The 17,791-nt window shown below is 41.6% G+C and overlaps 2 protein-coding genes and 1 long non-coding RNA gene across 3 annotated transcripts; 2 read left to right on the plus strand and 1 right to left on the minus strand.

The window, feature by feature from the left end:
- Nucleotides 1-1,413: 1,413 nt before the first annotated feature.
- Nucleotides 1,414-7,382, minus strand: LOC119348778. The gene is made up of 3 exons (XR_005169102.1): nt 7,291-7,382; nt 6,979-7,126; nt 1,414-1,775 (listed from the first exon to the last, which is right to left on the minus strand). It is a non-coding gene; the product is annotated as an uncharacterized LOC119348778 (long non-coding RNA).
- Nucleotides 2,154-6,727, plus strand: LOC119348777 (putative disease resistance protein RGA3). The gene is made up of 2 exons (XM_037616767.1): nt 2,154-5,624; nt 6,409-6,727. Exon 1 carries the CDS (start codon nt 2,205-2,207, stop codon nt 5,595-5,597), a length of 3,393 nt encoding a protein of 1,130 aa, XP_037472664.1. The 5' UTR covers nt 2,154-2,204; the 3' UTR covers nt 5,598-5,624; nt 6,409-6,727.
- Nucleotides 7,383-15,567: 8,185 nt separating the features above from the next.
- LOC119308534 (rhomboid-like protein 19) lies at nt 15,568-16,358 on the plus strand. The gene is made up of 3 exons (XM_037584666.1): nt 15,568-15,760; nt 15,858-15,969; nt 16,053-16,358. The coding sequence occupies exons 1-3, from the start codon at nt 15,582-15,584 to the stop codon at nt 16,143-16,145; spliced, it is 384 nt and encodes a 127-aa protein (XP_037440563.1). The 5' UTR covers nt 15,568-15,581; the 3' UTR covers nt 16,146-16,358.
- Nucleotides 16,359-17,791: the final 1,433 nt, after the last annotated feature.

The raw sequence follows: 17,791 nt of genomic DNA on the forward strand, positions 1-17,791 counted from the left end.
AATATTCCCTGTGCCAGGTCCTGACCATTGGCCTCATACAAATGGGCATGATATTTCTCCCCCTGTTTTTAGAGAAAAGAAAGGTAAGAAACAAACTGCCAGGAGGAAAGGCATGTTTGAGGTGCCAGCTAAAAAAGACACTTCTAGGATTGGTACAGTCACATGCAGCAACTGCAAGATGCAAGGGCACAGGATCAACAATTGTGGTGTCCCTTTGAAACCTAAGTTCCAAATGAGGCTGAACAAGCATCAGGTATGTCCATTGATTCCATGGTTACTTACATTGCATTACATTGTTACATCATTTCATTTGTAGGAAAATACTTCTAACTAATATTGTTGTGTAGGAAAATAGAACAAACTACTCCGAGGCTGGATCTTCAATGGCTGCAACTGCACAAAGGCCACCAAGCGTACATGCTGCCTCTGCACCTGCACCAACTCCTCCTCCAGTAACAAATGAGTCAACACAGACAGCTTCTAGGTCAAGGAAGAGGGCAACACCAGCTACATCAACAGCACCACCACCTCTCAAGAAGAGCATGACCAACACATCTTCTGCAACAGTAGTAGCACCTGCCAAGAAGAAGAACACAACTATTCCTGGCAATGGATCAAGGTCTTCTCCAGCAAATAACACCAGGTCATCAAGGTCTTCTCCAGCAAAGAACACCAGGTCAGCTACTGCCAATAGAGCTGGCACTGGATCTTTCATTGCTCCTAGACAGGCTGCTGCCAATAGAGCTGCTACAAGTGCTGTGCATGATGGGTCAAAGAGGGTCAAGAAGCCATCTAATAGGCTGAAATATTACTTTTATGCAAGTGGCAACTAGCTGAAGTTGTTGAACTCCAAGTGCTTGATACTGTTTGATTTGGTTTGTAATAACATTGCCTCACTAAATACTTGATACTGCACTCTTTGATTTGGTTTGTAATATGGTACTGTATGTGGATTCTGCACTTGTTTGCAACTTCAATTCATCTGCAACTTTTATCTATATGTGGATTCAACACTTGATATACACCTTACAGATAAAAACATCCAAATCTCATAGATAGATAGATAGATAGTCTCATAGATTACATCCAAATCTCACAAATACTACTACAAGTCTCTCTCAAATTGACTTACAGATAGAAAGATAGATAGAAAGATAGATAAAAAGATAGATAGCAAGATAGATAGCTAGATTGACATATCAGTCATAGCGCTCAAAGAAACGGACCCACTTGGTCCTAGTTGCTGGATGAGGAGCCATGACTGCCCTCATCCTTGCCCACCTAATGATTTGGATGAATGACCTTCCCCTGCCACCAGTGAAAACCAGCTCTGAGCCCCTCCGTTCCATAATAAGCGTCGTGGTTTTAGTTAAATTTGAACTAAAACAAGGACACTTATTATGGAAAGGAGGGAGTACATTTTATAAAAAGGAAAAAAAAACTCAATCATGCACGTACCTTCATCAATTACACACAATACACTGAGAGGCACCTGATAACTCAGTCTCAGCTTCCCCTTCATAAAAATCATACATTACTACGTACTAGTAAGTTGAAGCGGTCATCCTTGGTGGATTTCTTCTAAATTTTCCATGCAAGAACGGCCAGATATTGTTGACTAGTGACACGAAAAGAAAAGGACGTGCTACACCTACACAGTGTCACACGGCAACCAATCGTGTTCCCTTTTCCCATCTGAAGTCAACATCTTCCTTCAGCGGTCTTTCCAGGAAATTGCCAGCCACCGCTTCCTTCGCTTGGTTCGCACAAGGAAGCTGCATAGGAGATGAAATCAGAAGTCATGCTTCAGTCAATAAAATCGAAGTGAAGAATCAAACAAGTCTAGTTACAGAAAGTTATGTGTTGAGTAGATAGTTTTTTGATAAAAATAAGTGCTACCTAGTAGACACCGTGGTCAAATTGAGCATCACATGTGCAGGAAGCCACTGTTCTAGTGATGATTTTTTTGAAAACTGCAAGGCAGGGCCACGTGCTTCGACTCAGCAGGTCAGTGGAGTAAAAAAAATAAGAATTCTGAAAAGTATAGCCTCAGCTTCAGCTGGTAGGAAGAGCAACGACTTTGGAGTCAATGGTAGAGCAATAATAGTGTGCCTCCCCCCACCCACCCACACACACCAACCTCCTCACCCCTTGTTCTAGATTTCCAGTTTGCATCTCTGGGAGACTGTAAACAGCCAAAAACCATGCCGATCGGAGAAGCTGTTCTGTCTGCCTTCATGCAGGCACTCTTCGAGAAAGTGATCGCTACCGCTTTTGGTGAGCTGAAATTACCTCAAGATGTAGCTGAGGAGCTGGCAAAACTATCCAGCAGTCTGTCGACCATCCAAGCTCACGTTGAAGATGCTGAGGAGCGGCAGCTGAAGGATAAGGCGGCACGAAGCTGGCTTGCCAAGCTCAAGGATGTCGCATATGAGATGGATGATTTGCTCGATGATTATGCAGCTGAGGCCCTTCGATCAAAACTAGAAGGCCCGTCCAGCAACAACCATTTGAGCAAGGTTAGAAGCTGTTTCTGCTGCTTTTGGTTCAACACCTGTTTATTCAACCACAAGATTCTGCAAGACATAAAGAAGGTGGAGGAGAAGCTCAATATGCTTGTCAAGGAAAGAGAGATTATTGGTCCAAACATGATTAGTGGAACAGACAGGAAAGAGATAAAAGAGAGGCCTGAGACTAGTTCAATAATCGATGACTCCAGTGTGTTTGGAAGAGAAGAAGATAAGGAGATCATTGTGAAGATGTTGCTTGATCAAAATAACTCTAACCATGCCAACCTTTCTATTCTTCCCATAGTGGGTATGGGCGGACTAGGGAAGACGACTCTAGCACAGCTTGTCTACAATGATACAAGAATAAAAGAGCATTTCCAATTAAGGGTCTGGCTGTGTGTTTCTGAAAATTTTGATCAGATGAAGCTTACCAAGGAAACCATTGAATCAGTTGCCAGCGAGTGTGAATCAGCCATCAGTGGGGTCTCATCGGTCACGACCAACATGAACTTGCTCCAAGAAGACCTCTCGAAAAAGCTAAAAGGTAAAAGGTTTCTTCTAGTACTTGATGATGTATGGAACGAGGACTCTGAAAAGTGGGGTACATATCGCCGTGCTCTACTTACTGGAGGAAAGGGAAGCAGAATAGTAGTAACCACAAGGAACAAAAACGTAGGGAAACTAATGGGTGGGACGACTCCATACTATCTAAATCAGTTATCCGACAATGATTGCTGGTCTTTGTTCAGAAGCTATGCATTTGTGGATGGTAACTCCAGTACACACCCAAATTTGGAAATGATAGGGATGGAAATTGTGAAGAAGTTGAAAGGCTTACCACTGGCTGCCAAAGCAATAGGCAGCTTACTATGTTCCCAGGATACTGAAGATGACTGGAAAAATGTGTTAAGGAGTGAAATATGGGAACTGCCATCAGATAAGAACAATATATTGCCAGCACTGAGATTGAGTTACAATCATTTGCCTGCCATACTGAAGAGATGTTTTGCATTTTGCTCAGTGTTTCACAAAGACTATGTGTTTGAGAAAGACAGGTTGGTCCAGATATGGATGGCCCTTGGGTTTATTCAGCCTCAGCGGAGGAGAAGAATGGAAGAGATTGGAAGTAGCTATTTTGATGAATTACTAAGCAGGTCCTTCTTCCAACATCACAAAGGTGGATATGTGATGCATGATGCTATGCATGACCTAGCACAGTCGGTCTCAGTTCATGAATGTCTCAGACTGGATGACCTTCCAAACAACAGCAGCTCTGCAAGAAGTGCCAGGCACCTCTCATTCTCTTGCAATAATAGAAGCCAGACTTCATTTGAAGCCTTTCTTGGATTTAAGAGAGCACGTACACTTCTACTGCTAAGTGGATATAAATCAATGACAAGTTCTATCCCCAGTGATCTGTTCCTCAAATTAAGGTACCTCCATGTACTTGATTTGAACCGGCGAGACATTACTGAGTTGCCAGATTCTATTGGAAGCTTAAAAATGCTTCGATATTTGAATCTCTCTGGCACTGGTATAGCAGTGTTGCCTTCATCAATTGGTAGGCTCTTCAGCCTGCAAACACTGAAGTTGAAAAACTGCCATGAATTAGATTATCTTCCGCAAAGCATAACCAATCTTGTAAATCTTCGATGGCTAGAAGCAAGAACAGAGTTGGTCACGGGCATAGCCAGAATAGGTAACTTAACATGTCTTCAACAGTTGGATGAATTCGTGGTCCGTACAGACAAAGGATACAAGATCAGTGAATTGATGGCAATGAATGAAATTAGAGGGCATATTTGTATTAAGAATATTGAGTGTGTGGCTAGCATAGAGGAAGCAATTGGAGCTTTCCTGAGCGAGAAGGCATTCATCAGCATCCTAGACCTTATCTGGTCCGATAACAGGAACATAACATCAGACGAAGCAAATCAAGACAAAGTGATACTTGAAGTCCTCCGGCCACATCATGAACTGAACGAGCTAACTGTCAAGGCATTTGCAGGCTCCTCCTTCCCAAATTGGTTTAGTAGTCTTTCCCACTTGCAAACCCTCCACTTGTCTGATTGCACGAAATGTGGGACTCTACCAGCACTGGGAGAGCTGCCTCAACTCAAGTATTTAGATATTGGTGGTTTTCCGGCCATTATTCAAATTAGCCAAGAATTTTCAGGTACCAATGGAGTTAAGGGGTTTCCAGCACTGAAAGAGCTCGTATTTGAAGACATGAGTAATTTCAAAAGGTGGACTTCTGTACAAGATGGTGAATTTCTTCCATCCCTCACAGAACTTGCAGTGGTGGACTGCCCGAAAATAACAGAGTTCCCACCACTCCCATCAATGCTAGTGAAGCTCAAATTTTCTGAAACGGGGTTCACTATTCTTCCAGAAGTCCATATTCCAAACTCCCAGTTTCCATCGTCATTAGAATACTTGCAGATTCATCAGTGCCCAAATCTCACATCCTTAAAGGAAGGACTGCTTAGCCAGCAATTATTGGCTCTCCAGCAGTTAACCATCACTCACTGTTTAGACCTAATTGACCTGCCAGTTGAAGGATTCAGATCCCTGTCTGCTCTTAAGAGTCTTCACATCTATGACTGTCCAAGACTGGCACCATCAGGACAGCATAGCTTGCTGCCCTCCAAGCTTGAAGACTTGCGCATCAGCTCATGCTCCAACCTTATTAACCCTCTTCTTCAAGAGCTTAATGAGCTCTCCTCGCTGACACATCTCACCACCGCTGATTGTGCTAGCCTTCAGTCTTTTCCAGTAAAGCTCCCTGCCACTCTGCAAAAACTGGAGATCCTCAATTGCAGTAATCTGATATACTTGCCTGCTGGTCTAGAAGATGCATCGTGCCTAACAGCCATAACCATCTTGAAATGTCCTCTCATACCATGCTTGCCAGGGCGCCTTACAGGGTCATTGAAAGAACTGTACATCCAAGAATGCCTGTTTCTATCGGAGAGTTGCCAAGAAAACAGTGGAAGAGATTGGTGTAATATTGCTCATGTACCAATCATTGAGATCAGTGACGATACCAACATAACCAACAAGAGCACACGAAGAAGATTATCATGAGTGCCTAACAGCAGTGCTACACAAATGGTATGAATTAGATATATTTTTCTGCTTGTCTTGCATAAACATGTTTTGTCTACTAATTGTAAACTTCATACTAGAACCAAAATCCTCTATAGGTGATTTTGCATTCATTATTGCACCTATTTTGCATGTTAGCACATAAAGATACTTAGGTTCAAATGTCCTGTAACACCTAACCGCAAGCAATAACCATACGATAAGAAACTAGTGTAAGCATCAGCTGCAACACTGTATAGTCAAGCCTTGCATTCAAAGGAAAATGAACACATTTTAATAGAACAGTCAAACTAATGGGATTGCCAATTTGAGACTTAGTAATAATAATTCAACAAAAATAAACCATCAAAATATTCATTATCTACCTCATGTATCCTAGAATCATCTAAGTGGTTGATGTATTAAAGAAGTTTCATATCCACAGGTGCGGCACAGATCATCCACCATGGTCAAGTCATATAGATGTCCCATTCAGAAAGAAAAAAACCTAAACCTTCAGCTGTGATATGAACAAGTTTGTTCATGCGCAGTGCGAGCATGCATAGTAGCAAGCTTATCTGGTCAACATTTGTAAAATATGGTTGAATTAGCTTCTAACTAGCAAACTCCAGATTAATAATTCTATACTGCCAGTGACAATTTTCATAAAATAGACATAATAATGTCCCAACTCTTGGTTATTAAAAGTTAGTCTCTCTGTTGCATATGCCTGTCTAATGCCTACAGAATGCAGTTCAAAGCAAAATGTAAGAGAAGATCATGTACTCACTTGTACACTTTCTACTTTCAGATTATCGTATGGATTCTGGAAATAATTTTGGACGATGGTGATATTTCAAGAGCACCTTACACTTTATGCTCCACCTCCATCAGAAGACTAATCTGGCCCATGTGCAAAACTCGAACGAACCAAAAACTCAATTAATAATTTTGAAGAAAATAGAGCTAGTACTTTCGGCGGAGGAAGTGGCCAAGACATTACTGTATTTATTATATATGCCTTATCATTTTCAAAAAAATAAGATGAGTGTGGGCGCTTTGTGTATGTGTAATTTTGTAATCTCTCTACTCGAATAAATTTCATTCTATGAATCTGAGACACCTTAATTTTTTCCCTTCCTCTATATGACCCTCTCATTCAATAGCAAAGTCTATTTTTTCAAGATCATGTACTACAATGGGATACAGTAACAAATGGAGTGTCATCAAGAGTATACATGCCTTGTTTGTTGTGTGAAATCCTAAATGAAACCTACTCCATTTGTTACTGTATCCCATTGTAGTGTAATAGATTTCTGTCAGTAACAAATGGAGTATATATTTAGTAAAGAAGAGAGTTTAAAAACGGTGGGAATCTGACCTTCCCTTCTGCCAGTAATCACATCATATCGAAGTCTGGTGCCTCAACCAGGCATAGCCAACAGATTGCATCTTCCTTCTCCACTGCATTCCAGATACAGGATATTCCAAGGTACTCAGTTGCTCAAAAGAGTTGCTCAGAAGTGTCACTGCAATTTCCAGTAGTTAAGTCACTGGTTTGCAATGGGGCGAAGGCAACTAGAGCTATGAGAACGGCCGCACGCATCTAGTACATATAATTGGGCAAATCCCCAAAACATATTGAGTTTAAAAGCTTCGATCCGAAACAATTCGTCAAGATCCATGAACTTACAGTACCAAAAACAATGCCCCCGTTGCTAATTCGCTCTGCGCGCTCTCTCTCTCTCTCTCTCTCTCTCTTCTCCTCCTCCCGCGCCATTGGTCTGAGGCGGTGCAGCAGGCGGGCGGCGCGGCGGCGAGCCGGCGACGCGATAGGTGTGGGCTGGGGCAGCGGGAGCTTTAACATCTTTTTCGCGTGAGCCTCCCGGCTCCTCAGCCGTTTGCATTCCTGACCGTCGGATCTGGCTGCTTGATCGGATCTGGGCCGTCGGATCGACTCCTGGAACGACCTCGTCCGTCGGATAAAAATAAGTTACTGCTGGAATGAATAGTTACCGTCCGTTCGTGCCATCGCGCGTAATTACGCTACCCCGTTGAGGGCATTTTAGTCATTTCGCGTACAGGGGTATAAAAAGTGGGCCGCTGCCATGGGATGACCTAAGCTGCCTCCTCCCTCCCGTACCCGCGCCCCCCCGCGCCCAGCTCCTCCCACCTCACCTCCCTCTCCCTCGAAACCCTAACTCGTGCCCGCCTCCTAGCCCCGCCGCCGCCGCCGCCGTCGCCTCCTCTCCCCTTCCTCCCGCCCACACCTCCCTGCCCCGCTCCCGTCCAGGGCCAGCCCCACATCGCCGTCATCTCGCCTTCGCGTCCTCTTCCTTCCTCTCCTCCCCATGGGTGACAGCGGCAAGGACGGCGCGCTGCGCCCGCCCCTCCGTGCCACCAGAGCCCTCCCCGTTCCCGTCTGCGCCCTCGAGCTCGAGGACCCCCGGTCGCCCTCGGCCCCGGCGTCCTACCGGGTCCTGCTCGCCGTCCTCGCCTGCGTCGCCCTCGGCGCGCTCGTCTCCGCCCCCTCCACTTCGTTTCCTCCATGCGAGTGTGTGTGTGTGTGTGTGCAGCGCTCGGTTTGGTCGGTCGCTGGTTCCTCCGAACAGTTGGTCCATTGGGCGCTGGGAGACCTTAGGGGTTAGGGACGGACCCAACGATGTGAGGGATCGAGCAGTGGCAGTTGCGGCACTGCCGCACCTTTGCAAATACCCCGACTCAAAGAGGCCCCCAACTTGGTGGTGTTGGTGTTGGTGTTGGTGCAAGCTACATGATTAACCAGTTTGTGTGAACTTCCTTTGGATCAAAGAGGCCCTAGGTTGTCGCACCTCTCACCGGCACCATAGATTCATGTCCTGCTTCTCTTTTCTCTTGATGATATGTCCTCTCTTTATGATGATGATGTTTGTACAGTCTGTTTTATGGCAAAGAGGTTATTCTCGGTGATGATAAGATTTCCTTTGTGCATTGTATATCCTCGGTCATCAATAGACGATGTGTCTTCTATCACAACTAGATGTTTCTCTCCTATCTCATGCCGATATATTGTTGGTTCACATGCTATATTGTTGGTTCTGATATCTAGAGTATATCATCGCAGGATGATTGTTGATGGGGTGCCGAGACATGTGTGTGAACAACCTCATGTGATTGATGAAAGAGGGCAGGTGGCCGACCACCTTGATATCCATGCCAGTAAGGATTATATATGTTCGGTTTAGCATTTTGTTCATATGTATGCCATTTGATAATGACTGCAGTCTTTAGATTCGAATTCAGAGGTACTGTAGTGTGTGCCCTATGTTGAATATTATAACTGTAGGAGCTTGCAGTCAAGCTGATTTATTGTCTCGAGAAGTGGGCCTTGGGAGTTGTTAATTGACTAAACGTGTATCTTCTAGGAGTTGTTTTATTTGATGGTCCGGTAAATCACTTGCTTCCAGCAATGGTTAGTTGTTTTTATATTTTGTTATGGCTACTAGATGAGTGATTGCGATTGAGACTGTATTCAACTATTGATTTTCTTGATGTGACTGAATTTGGTATGAGGTGTTTGTGTGTTTGGATGCTCTTCAACTTTTCTGGTTATACTAGATACTAATCTACAATTCTATATATGCCATGCTATTTGGCTATCCATTTTCTTGATCTACTTGAATTAGTACTACAGAGATGTCTGATGTACGTGTGTTTGTGTGTGTGTGGTTTTGCTATTAGGAGAATCAAGGAGGTTCTGTTAGGAGAATTTCCTTTTGTTTCCATGGTTAATTAATCCTGGGAAAGACGTTCCATGGTCCTTTTGTTTCATCATTATAATGAAGGAACCAGCAGCAGCCTCCAGTAGGACCAGCCGGGACGAGGGCGGTAATGGAGAATGCTGCATCCATCTCGCGGATCTGGGCCATGGCACCCGTATCGGTGCTTCCAAAACCGGGCCGTTGTCAAGTGCTTCTTCGACCTAGAAGATAAGACTAAAAATCCCGTGTCTTCGTTTATATAGAATCTTAGGTGTTTCATGATAATTCACAAGATTCTCTTAATGAACATTCTGAGTATAGTCTCTTAAACAATCTGGTTGAAGAAAACTGGGAGAAAACATGTGTAGTTAAATCTGAATGCATATATTATTTCGAGGTAAATTTCTATGCATATACCGGCTCTTAAGGAGAATTACATGATTTTTATTTTCTCAATTGGATGGAAGTGTTGGTTCTTTCCAAGTCTTTGGAATAACAATTGTACAACACCATCTGGACTATCTTTCTATGATGGTTTCACAATTCTTTGATGTTCAGTTTACTGCACGAGTCACCGAGGGATTGCTGTTAATTTGCCTCATGGTTCTGTTGCTAGGTACAATTCTTTTATTAGGTTTTGCATAATATTTGGTCAATATTTGCTAGGTACGAAAAAACATCACTCGCCACTCCTGGTCCATCTAATTGCTGGTGACATCACATTAGTTAGCACACATTTCTGATGTGCCTATAAATCTGTACCATCCATGTACAAATGATTTATCTTTTATTGTCTTCCCTTATTATTTTTGGTTCAAGAAGTAGCTCTTAAAATTCAGTTCAGCTCTTTTCTCATATTCCATTTTGTAGAATACATTTTATTTAGAATTAATAGTGGGTACAATGTACAAGTGCTCCGCATCCATCCAGCAAGTACTGCCTTTGCATAGCTATGCAACCTTTAGGAACTACTAGTTAAACGCTCGTGCGTTGCTACGGCTTAGTAAAAAATCAATGTAATTCACAACATTGCTCATGTGGCTTATGAATGTGTTGCAACAAACATCATCTTCTACTTGATAATATAACAAAATCCATCTGGCTCGTATTCAAATCACCATGACTCAACTTACGAAGTCTACCTTCATACTATTGCTTTGTGTTCCACAATGGAGAAACATAGGACCTCTTTTTCACCCAACTTTGACATATATCTTCTCCATCCAACTTGGATAAAAATTATTACTATCCGACAATCCTAATTTAAACGGCATGCGTGCATTTCAAAATCCTACTTCAGCCATCAATTTCAACAGCTTAACATGGAGTATGTTACAAAAAAAAATCACCAAATTCGTTTTCAAGAAAAGTTTCCAATGGTACCATTGTATGGCCACATATAGTACTGAATAAGTTAGCAGCCAGAGCATGCACACTTTTTTGATGAAATTCTACTTTTTGAAAACATGTTCTCTTTCTCCTTGCAACCCGTCTCAGCTTTGCTAAGAGTTTCTGTGTTGTAATTGCCATGCAATAAAAGCCTCACTTCGTTATGAGGAACTTTAAACTTCTGGTTTTCTCTCTGTATAAGAACACAACAATAAATCTATATATGATTAGTATTTAAGCATGAATCCCCATCTTACAAACAAAAAAAAACCATAGTACATTCGCATATCTTATCAGGAACACAAGGGTGCCTACGATCCACTCCCATGGCTAAATGTAATACTCCCTCCCTTCCCGTTTATAGGGCTTATCTCAACTTTTTTTTTCCAATTTAAAAGGCTCGTCTTCATCTCATTTTCAGTTTCCGAGGCACATTAAATCTTTGCATGCAAGAATTAAAAAGGAACAGACCGGTTCCTACTCATCTAGTGGCCAAGCAAACATGCACTGCAATTAATTAAAATTAATGCATGTTTTTAATTGGGTGGTTTTGTAAAGTACGACATACATTCCTCCACTCACAAAATGCATTGGTTGTTGAGGATTCAGATTTGAGCCCTATAAACCGGAAAGGAGGGGGTATGGGTTAATGAAAACTCAGGAAAGGACTACAAAAAAAAGTTATATGCTCCTCCACTGAGAAAAGTAGAGTGCATGGAGGATAAATTTGCAAACACATGATAATATTATTCACTGACACAAAAACACATAAAAGGAAGCAACAACAAAAAGGATAATTTATGACTTCCACCCCGGCACAGATTCTTCATTAATACTTGCAGCACCTCAATAATAAAAATTTAGGAGGTAAAATAGAAGTTGAAGGCATGATCACAACCTGAAATAGATGACACAGTAATCAGTAAAAATATTTAGTTTGAGGTTCAACACTTCAATGATGCATTAACTGAATAAATGTTGCTGGAAGCACACCATACCTCAAGGTAAAGATGAATGTTCTGGTACTTGGATTCAAGAAGATGCATACTTAAATTGGAAGCACTTCCAAAACTTCCTTCGGTGTCTTCTTTGTATCATTATGTAGCATGACTGCCCAAGTTGGCTTCGTAACATGCACATAAATCAGAAAAGAATAAGTATTATTAGGAGATGAGCAATATGTCCTAAAAATAAAAGATATATAGCTCCTGAGCAGACGTCTCTTTTTCCTTCACTCCAAATAGCTGCACACCATATTTGAAGAATGTAATACTCCATCCGATTCAAGTTAATTGACGCAGCCGCTATACAAAGCCCTCTATACATTGTATAGATGATGAGTTAATTAATTCGGATCAAAGGGAGTATGAGTTTATATCAAAACAAATAGGGAAACTTCAGGTGAGATTGCTTCATTCTAAAATAAAGGTAGAAGCATATTTCCCTGAGGTGAACACACACAACTCTCAAGCAAGTACATATTATTCTCTACTAAATGGTATTTGTTTGCTAAGGTCTTTTGGTTTCTCTAGTATTGTTGCTTACGGTGATCTCTTCCCCTACCAATTTTCTCTCTGAATTGTTGGTCCCGTTGTGCTAATGTCAACATTTTATCTCGTTCAGACCCAGCTTGTATTGAAAGGTAATCAAGGTACAGTATAGGAGAAGTCAAACGTGTTCCCCGGTGAAGTAACGTACAACAATTTGGGTTAACATAGCCGACAACAAGGAGAAGCAGCTACAACAAAGGAAACACAAGTTGAAAGCACCAAAGCTGCTTTATACAAACAAGTCACAGAACCTGAACTCAACACCAATCTCTGACCACAACTGAAGGTGTGTGCTTAAATTTTTAGAAGTCATGAACCTGAGCACTTGAAGGACCAAACCGTTGGGCTCGATGCTGACCTGAATCATATGTGTGTTAGACACAACAGTGCCAAGATTACTACATAGTCTGACAGCAATCAATCTATTCTATTTTCTCTACTAATACAGTATACGGCAATCGTTTTCAGGTTCAGGCATCAACCCAGTAGAAGCTTTTTTCAGGTTCAGACAAATTCGCAAGATAATAGTGAAGAAAGTAAGACAAGTAGTTGCTCGATAAAGATTTGTAGCATGCCCCCCAATGCCGGTTTCAACATGTGGTCCACCGACCTCTGGACTGAACAAAAGAACATCGTGCCTACAACAATATGGATCTAACTTGTACTCCCTCCCTCCGATAAAGATTTGATAACAAGTATTTCCCGATGGAGGGAGTACTAAATAATACGGTGTTGATCCAATATTGGTACGGGTACAAAAGCATGCACGACTAAAAGCTATTTTGGAAAAGGCATGACCAGAAAAGTAGGAACAACAAGACTATGTGGGAAAATTCATCTGAATTTACATGTTTTTATCACGCGCTGACCTGCAACTGTATGTCAGTAAGTCTGTGCGAATTTTATTTTCCAGGTGATGATCCAAAAATGATGTCCTGGTTTAGAGAAATCCTGGAAAATATTTGTGTTAGATCCACAAAAGTGGATTACTCTGTCACAAGCACTACAACCATTTATCACTTGAAGGTAAATACGGAAATATGTGCTCTTTCAATTTTAAAAATATCAATCATTAAAAAAGGATAGGTTGATAAGTCAATCAACAGTCAGACAATGCATAGAACACGTTAACAAAACATAAGTTTCGGATAACAATAAACATTGAAGAAACATTGGACTCTTCAACGCCGTATCAACATTGAGGCCTCAAACTTCCTTCTATTAACTTGCAGTGGAGCTTGAACAAGAGTTCCTGGGGGTAAAAGAGAAGTGAAAAGAAATGTTTTTTAGAGGTTAATAGCTGGACTAATAATAACTTAGAAAAGGAAAATTAATCAAACTTCAATAGCAGGACTATTAATCTATACGTGGACTGCAGTTGCCAATGAAAACGAACCTCTTCAAAAAATGAAAGCCGCTCTTTCTAAGACACATGAAAACTCAAGGATCCATATGAAACCAATGTGCTACCTGTGTAGCTATATGAGCAGCTGGGTATTTCGCTACAGGAGCAGTGTTCTTGAAAAGCCAATGGTCAGTACCTTGTTATATGAACTAAAAATAATACGTTGAGTTGCGAATGTTTGAAATCAAGGCCTGAGAGTCGCAACTTGCAAGGAGAAGAAGCATTTGTAAAATCGTATTGTCCTAAATGCAGGCAATTGTCTGATGTGTTTTCCTTTTCTTAAACGGATTACTAAACAGAGATACCAATTGTCTTAAATGGGACAGATAGTATGAAGCTTGACACTACTAACGCAGGTAGGATTTCTATGCTTACCCTGACGCAGAACTCCTAAGGGTTGAAACGGAGCAGCAACGTGCTCACGTCGGTGGATAGGTCGTCGACAGCCTGCGACTACTGGGCGTCGAGGCCGCCTAGGCCAGCCGCCACCGCCTCGTCGTGCAGCGGGTAAGGAACGGATCCATCGGCCGCTCCGCTGCACTACTGAAACCCCATATGTTAACGAGGGAGTGCTGGAGCGATGGTGGGGAGATAAGGTTACCTAGCCCATCGTCCGTTGCAGCCGCGCCATCCTGCTCGTTGCCCTCCCCGCGTCGAGCACCTCCTGGACTGGGTGAAGAATAAATGAGATGGCAAGCGGCTCCAATCTAGATCGAGGTCGTCGTATGCTGGGAAGGTCACCCGAGGTCGCCGTAGACGGTGAAGGTCGATTGGATGACGATGACGACGGCGGGATGAAAGGTCGGAGGAGGAGCTGCCGCTGATGGCTCCGATGAGAGGGCAAGTGGATCCGAGCCATGGCCTCTGGATGGAGTGTGGAGACGGGCAGGGGTTGGCGGCCAGAAAGCTCGACCCCGTGGCCCGTGGGTGAGAGGAGAGAAGGAGACGTCAGACTCTCGTCTTGCCGAGCCGGGCGGCAAAGGAACAGGTCAGCGGCGGCGATTCCTCTCGGGGACAAGGGATCGGGAGGGAGGGATTCAGGGAGTGGGGGTGGGACGTGCGTACGTGGGTTTTCTTTTCGGTTTTTTTTTTTTCGTGTAGGAACAGTTTCGATTTTTTTCTGTCGTGCGGGGATGCTGCTGGCGTGGGCCATCGCCCGATGTTTGTCGTACGAAGAGAGGTGGGATGGAAGGAGGTCCAACCATCACGACGTTCGATTCTCCTTTAATAGTAGAGATAGTTGGTGCCGCAGAGTCAACCAGGAGGTTCAGGACACATATATTATGCTATTAGTGATGAACGCAAATCAAGGAGAACTCCCACGCATGCTGCTGAATTTACTTCTGTATGTTCGTCATCTCTGGTTCTTTCTTTCAGCCAAAATCCACACCCTTGATGAGATTTGGGTAGGGAGTGAATTAGAGTATGGTTGCTATGTCTGTCTGATTATAGATTGGTAAGTTTTTCTCATGAATTAAATCATGTTTTAGTAAGGTAGAAAATATAATATCTAGAATTCAATCTTCATTTATGTTGAGCAATAGTGGCAAAATCAATTGAGTGGAAATATCTTTGAGAAGGGATAACACATATGCAGTGTATGGCATGGATGTACAGTGAGCTATCTACAGTACTTGCCTGAGATACTTTCTGCAGATGAGCCTTAACTTTAGGATCATGTTAAGCTTGTTAGGGAGTGACAACGAGTAGTGCTCTCCTTTATCATTGTTTGCTCTGGGCCATGTGATCAGCGGTTTCATGTTTGGTGTTTATATATTAAATAAAATATACTATCATACCTTTAGATTCGCCTTTCCTTGGTCCCCAGCTGCCAATTGCACTATTTTAATAAGACTTAAACCATTCATATTTAATCGAGCCCCCTCAATTGACATGGATAATGTGCTTCCAGGTGATTATCAGCATAATTGGTCTTCTTTTATTTGGGAAATTATTAGAGCCTTTATGGGGAACAAAGAAGTTATCAAAGTTCGTTTTTATTGTCAACTTCTCAACTTCAATGTGTGCCTTCGTAACTGCTATTGCTGTGTACTATGTAACACAACAAGAGAGCTACCTGTAAGTATTCTATTTCTATAGAAGTGTCCGAGCACATCTGGTTTGATGTTCTGTATTGGGTAAACTGATGAGTTTTTCTTAACGTTTGATTTCTCACGTACACTCCTCTTTCTGGTTTTTATGGGGTTCTATCAGGATTGCTAGTGGGCATCAAGCAACTTATGCCAGAGATGGAGCTTAGTCTTTTCGTGCTGAAGATTAAGGGAAAGGTTTGTAACTGATACTGTTAATAGAATGACTCTGTTTGATGTTATTGTCTGATCTGACATGTTTATTTTTTGTCCCTACTCAGTGGATCCCATCTCTTACTGCACTAATTTCCATTGTTGTAAGCTTCTTCATGAAGGACTTGGTATCTTATCTCAATGGCCACTCTCTTATTTGATGTGCCTACAAACTTTTTTGATGGATTCGACCTGTTATGTGGAGTGAATGCATATGCTGAATCTGGGTTCCTACTAACTCAACATTACCTGCTTGACCAAAACATCGGGACAGTTTCATTCATGTATGTGTAGATTCTGCTCAACCTCTCTGTACATGTCCCTCTGGCAGTTCTTTCTCCCCTCACTCTAATTGCTCCATGGCCACCACCAGCAGCCCGAGGAAGTTTCTCTGAATTATTGTTATGTAGGGCAAATGGAAAACTCTTTTGATTGATCACCCTGGTATACTATTGAATGTTTCACATGACCCTGTTATCTGTAGATAAATATTCTAGCTGGAAAAAATATTAGAAATTGAAGAACTTCAAGTTGATGAGGTAATCTCAAGTGAATGGCTAGCACCTTTGATATTTATGAACTTACTTGCTCTTGTCTTCATATATTTTGATTTTTTTACTTCAGCCTGCAAAAGCTTGTGTAAATTATCATCTTGCAACTATCTCCATAATTAAGCATTGTTTACTAATCCATGTCTATGTCCAGAAGATTTACTTCTATATTGTATGTATCATGTTTAGTATTTTTCTTCTAAGAATCTTTATTTTTTTGTCCTATTATATACCAAATTTGGCTTTAGGTAACTGCCTGAGGTAGTTTCCATTTCTCTTTCTATATGTGATTCTTGCTATAATAGCTCAATTTCTCTTTTCTTTTATAATTTCTTTAATTCTACATTTAGTTTTTCCTTCTTTCATTTAAATTGTGTTATGATATTTTCTAGGCGCCCATGGGTTACAATGACTCAGACCAATGTTTTTCTTTACTACACTTTACGTTTGTAATTGCAACAAAGTAAGTCTTGTAGGCTCAGAGAGAAATCTTCTGGATTTTTAGACCACATATTTATTTTCTTTATCAACAATATTCATGGTGTACCACGTAGTAATTTTGATTTTTCATTCGACTGTTATACTCTTTACAAGATCTACAAGTTGCACACAATTCATGTTTTCTGTTTGGTCTTGCCAATTCTCCTATGTTTGTTCTAAAGAGCTTTTGATGTTGTATCTATACTCATGCTTAATCTAACAGGTGAAACTGTACAGCCTGATGCACCACAGCCATCAGAGAAAATTGTTTACAACATCTACTTCTGGAGCGGTGAGTTCACAGTAGATGACGGTCCACTTAGAAGTTTCAACAACCCAGAGCATGCATCCTTTTAGAGGTAAAAAGAACTCTGATGCGTGCAACTGAGTGTATATGCACTACTAGTTGTTATGTCTGTGAATTGATATATGCTTTTTCTATTTCTTTTACTTTTATAATGCTTTAACCTTTTGCCGTTACATGTTGATGATTATGTGTGCAATATAGCGTAATAATGGTTCATCTTTATACTCATGAAGATCTGAGTTGGTAGCGGTCCATTCACCGCTCAAAAGTTATTAGGAATCATCAAAAGTGTCAACCATTTTATGGAGGATGTACATATGCTTTATACGACTAATGTATGTTTTGAGATAATGTTTATTAATTTCTTACAAATTCGTAGATTATATGGCACAAGGATTTAAACAACTGACAATATATAGCAAAAATATATATATCTGTACCAGCGCATTAGCATTTAGCTAATTGAAAT

Source organism: Triticum dicoccoides, chromosome 1B (genome assembly GCF_002162155.2).
Source record: "Triticum dicoccoides isolate Atlit2015 ecotype Zavitan chromosome 1B, WEW_v2.0, whole genome shotgun sequence".
NCBI classification, from domain to species: Eukaryota; Viridiplantae; Streptophyta; class Magnoliopsida; order Poales; family Poaceae; genus Triticum; species Triticum dicoccoides.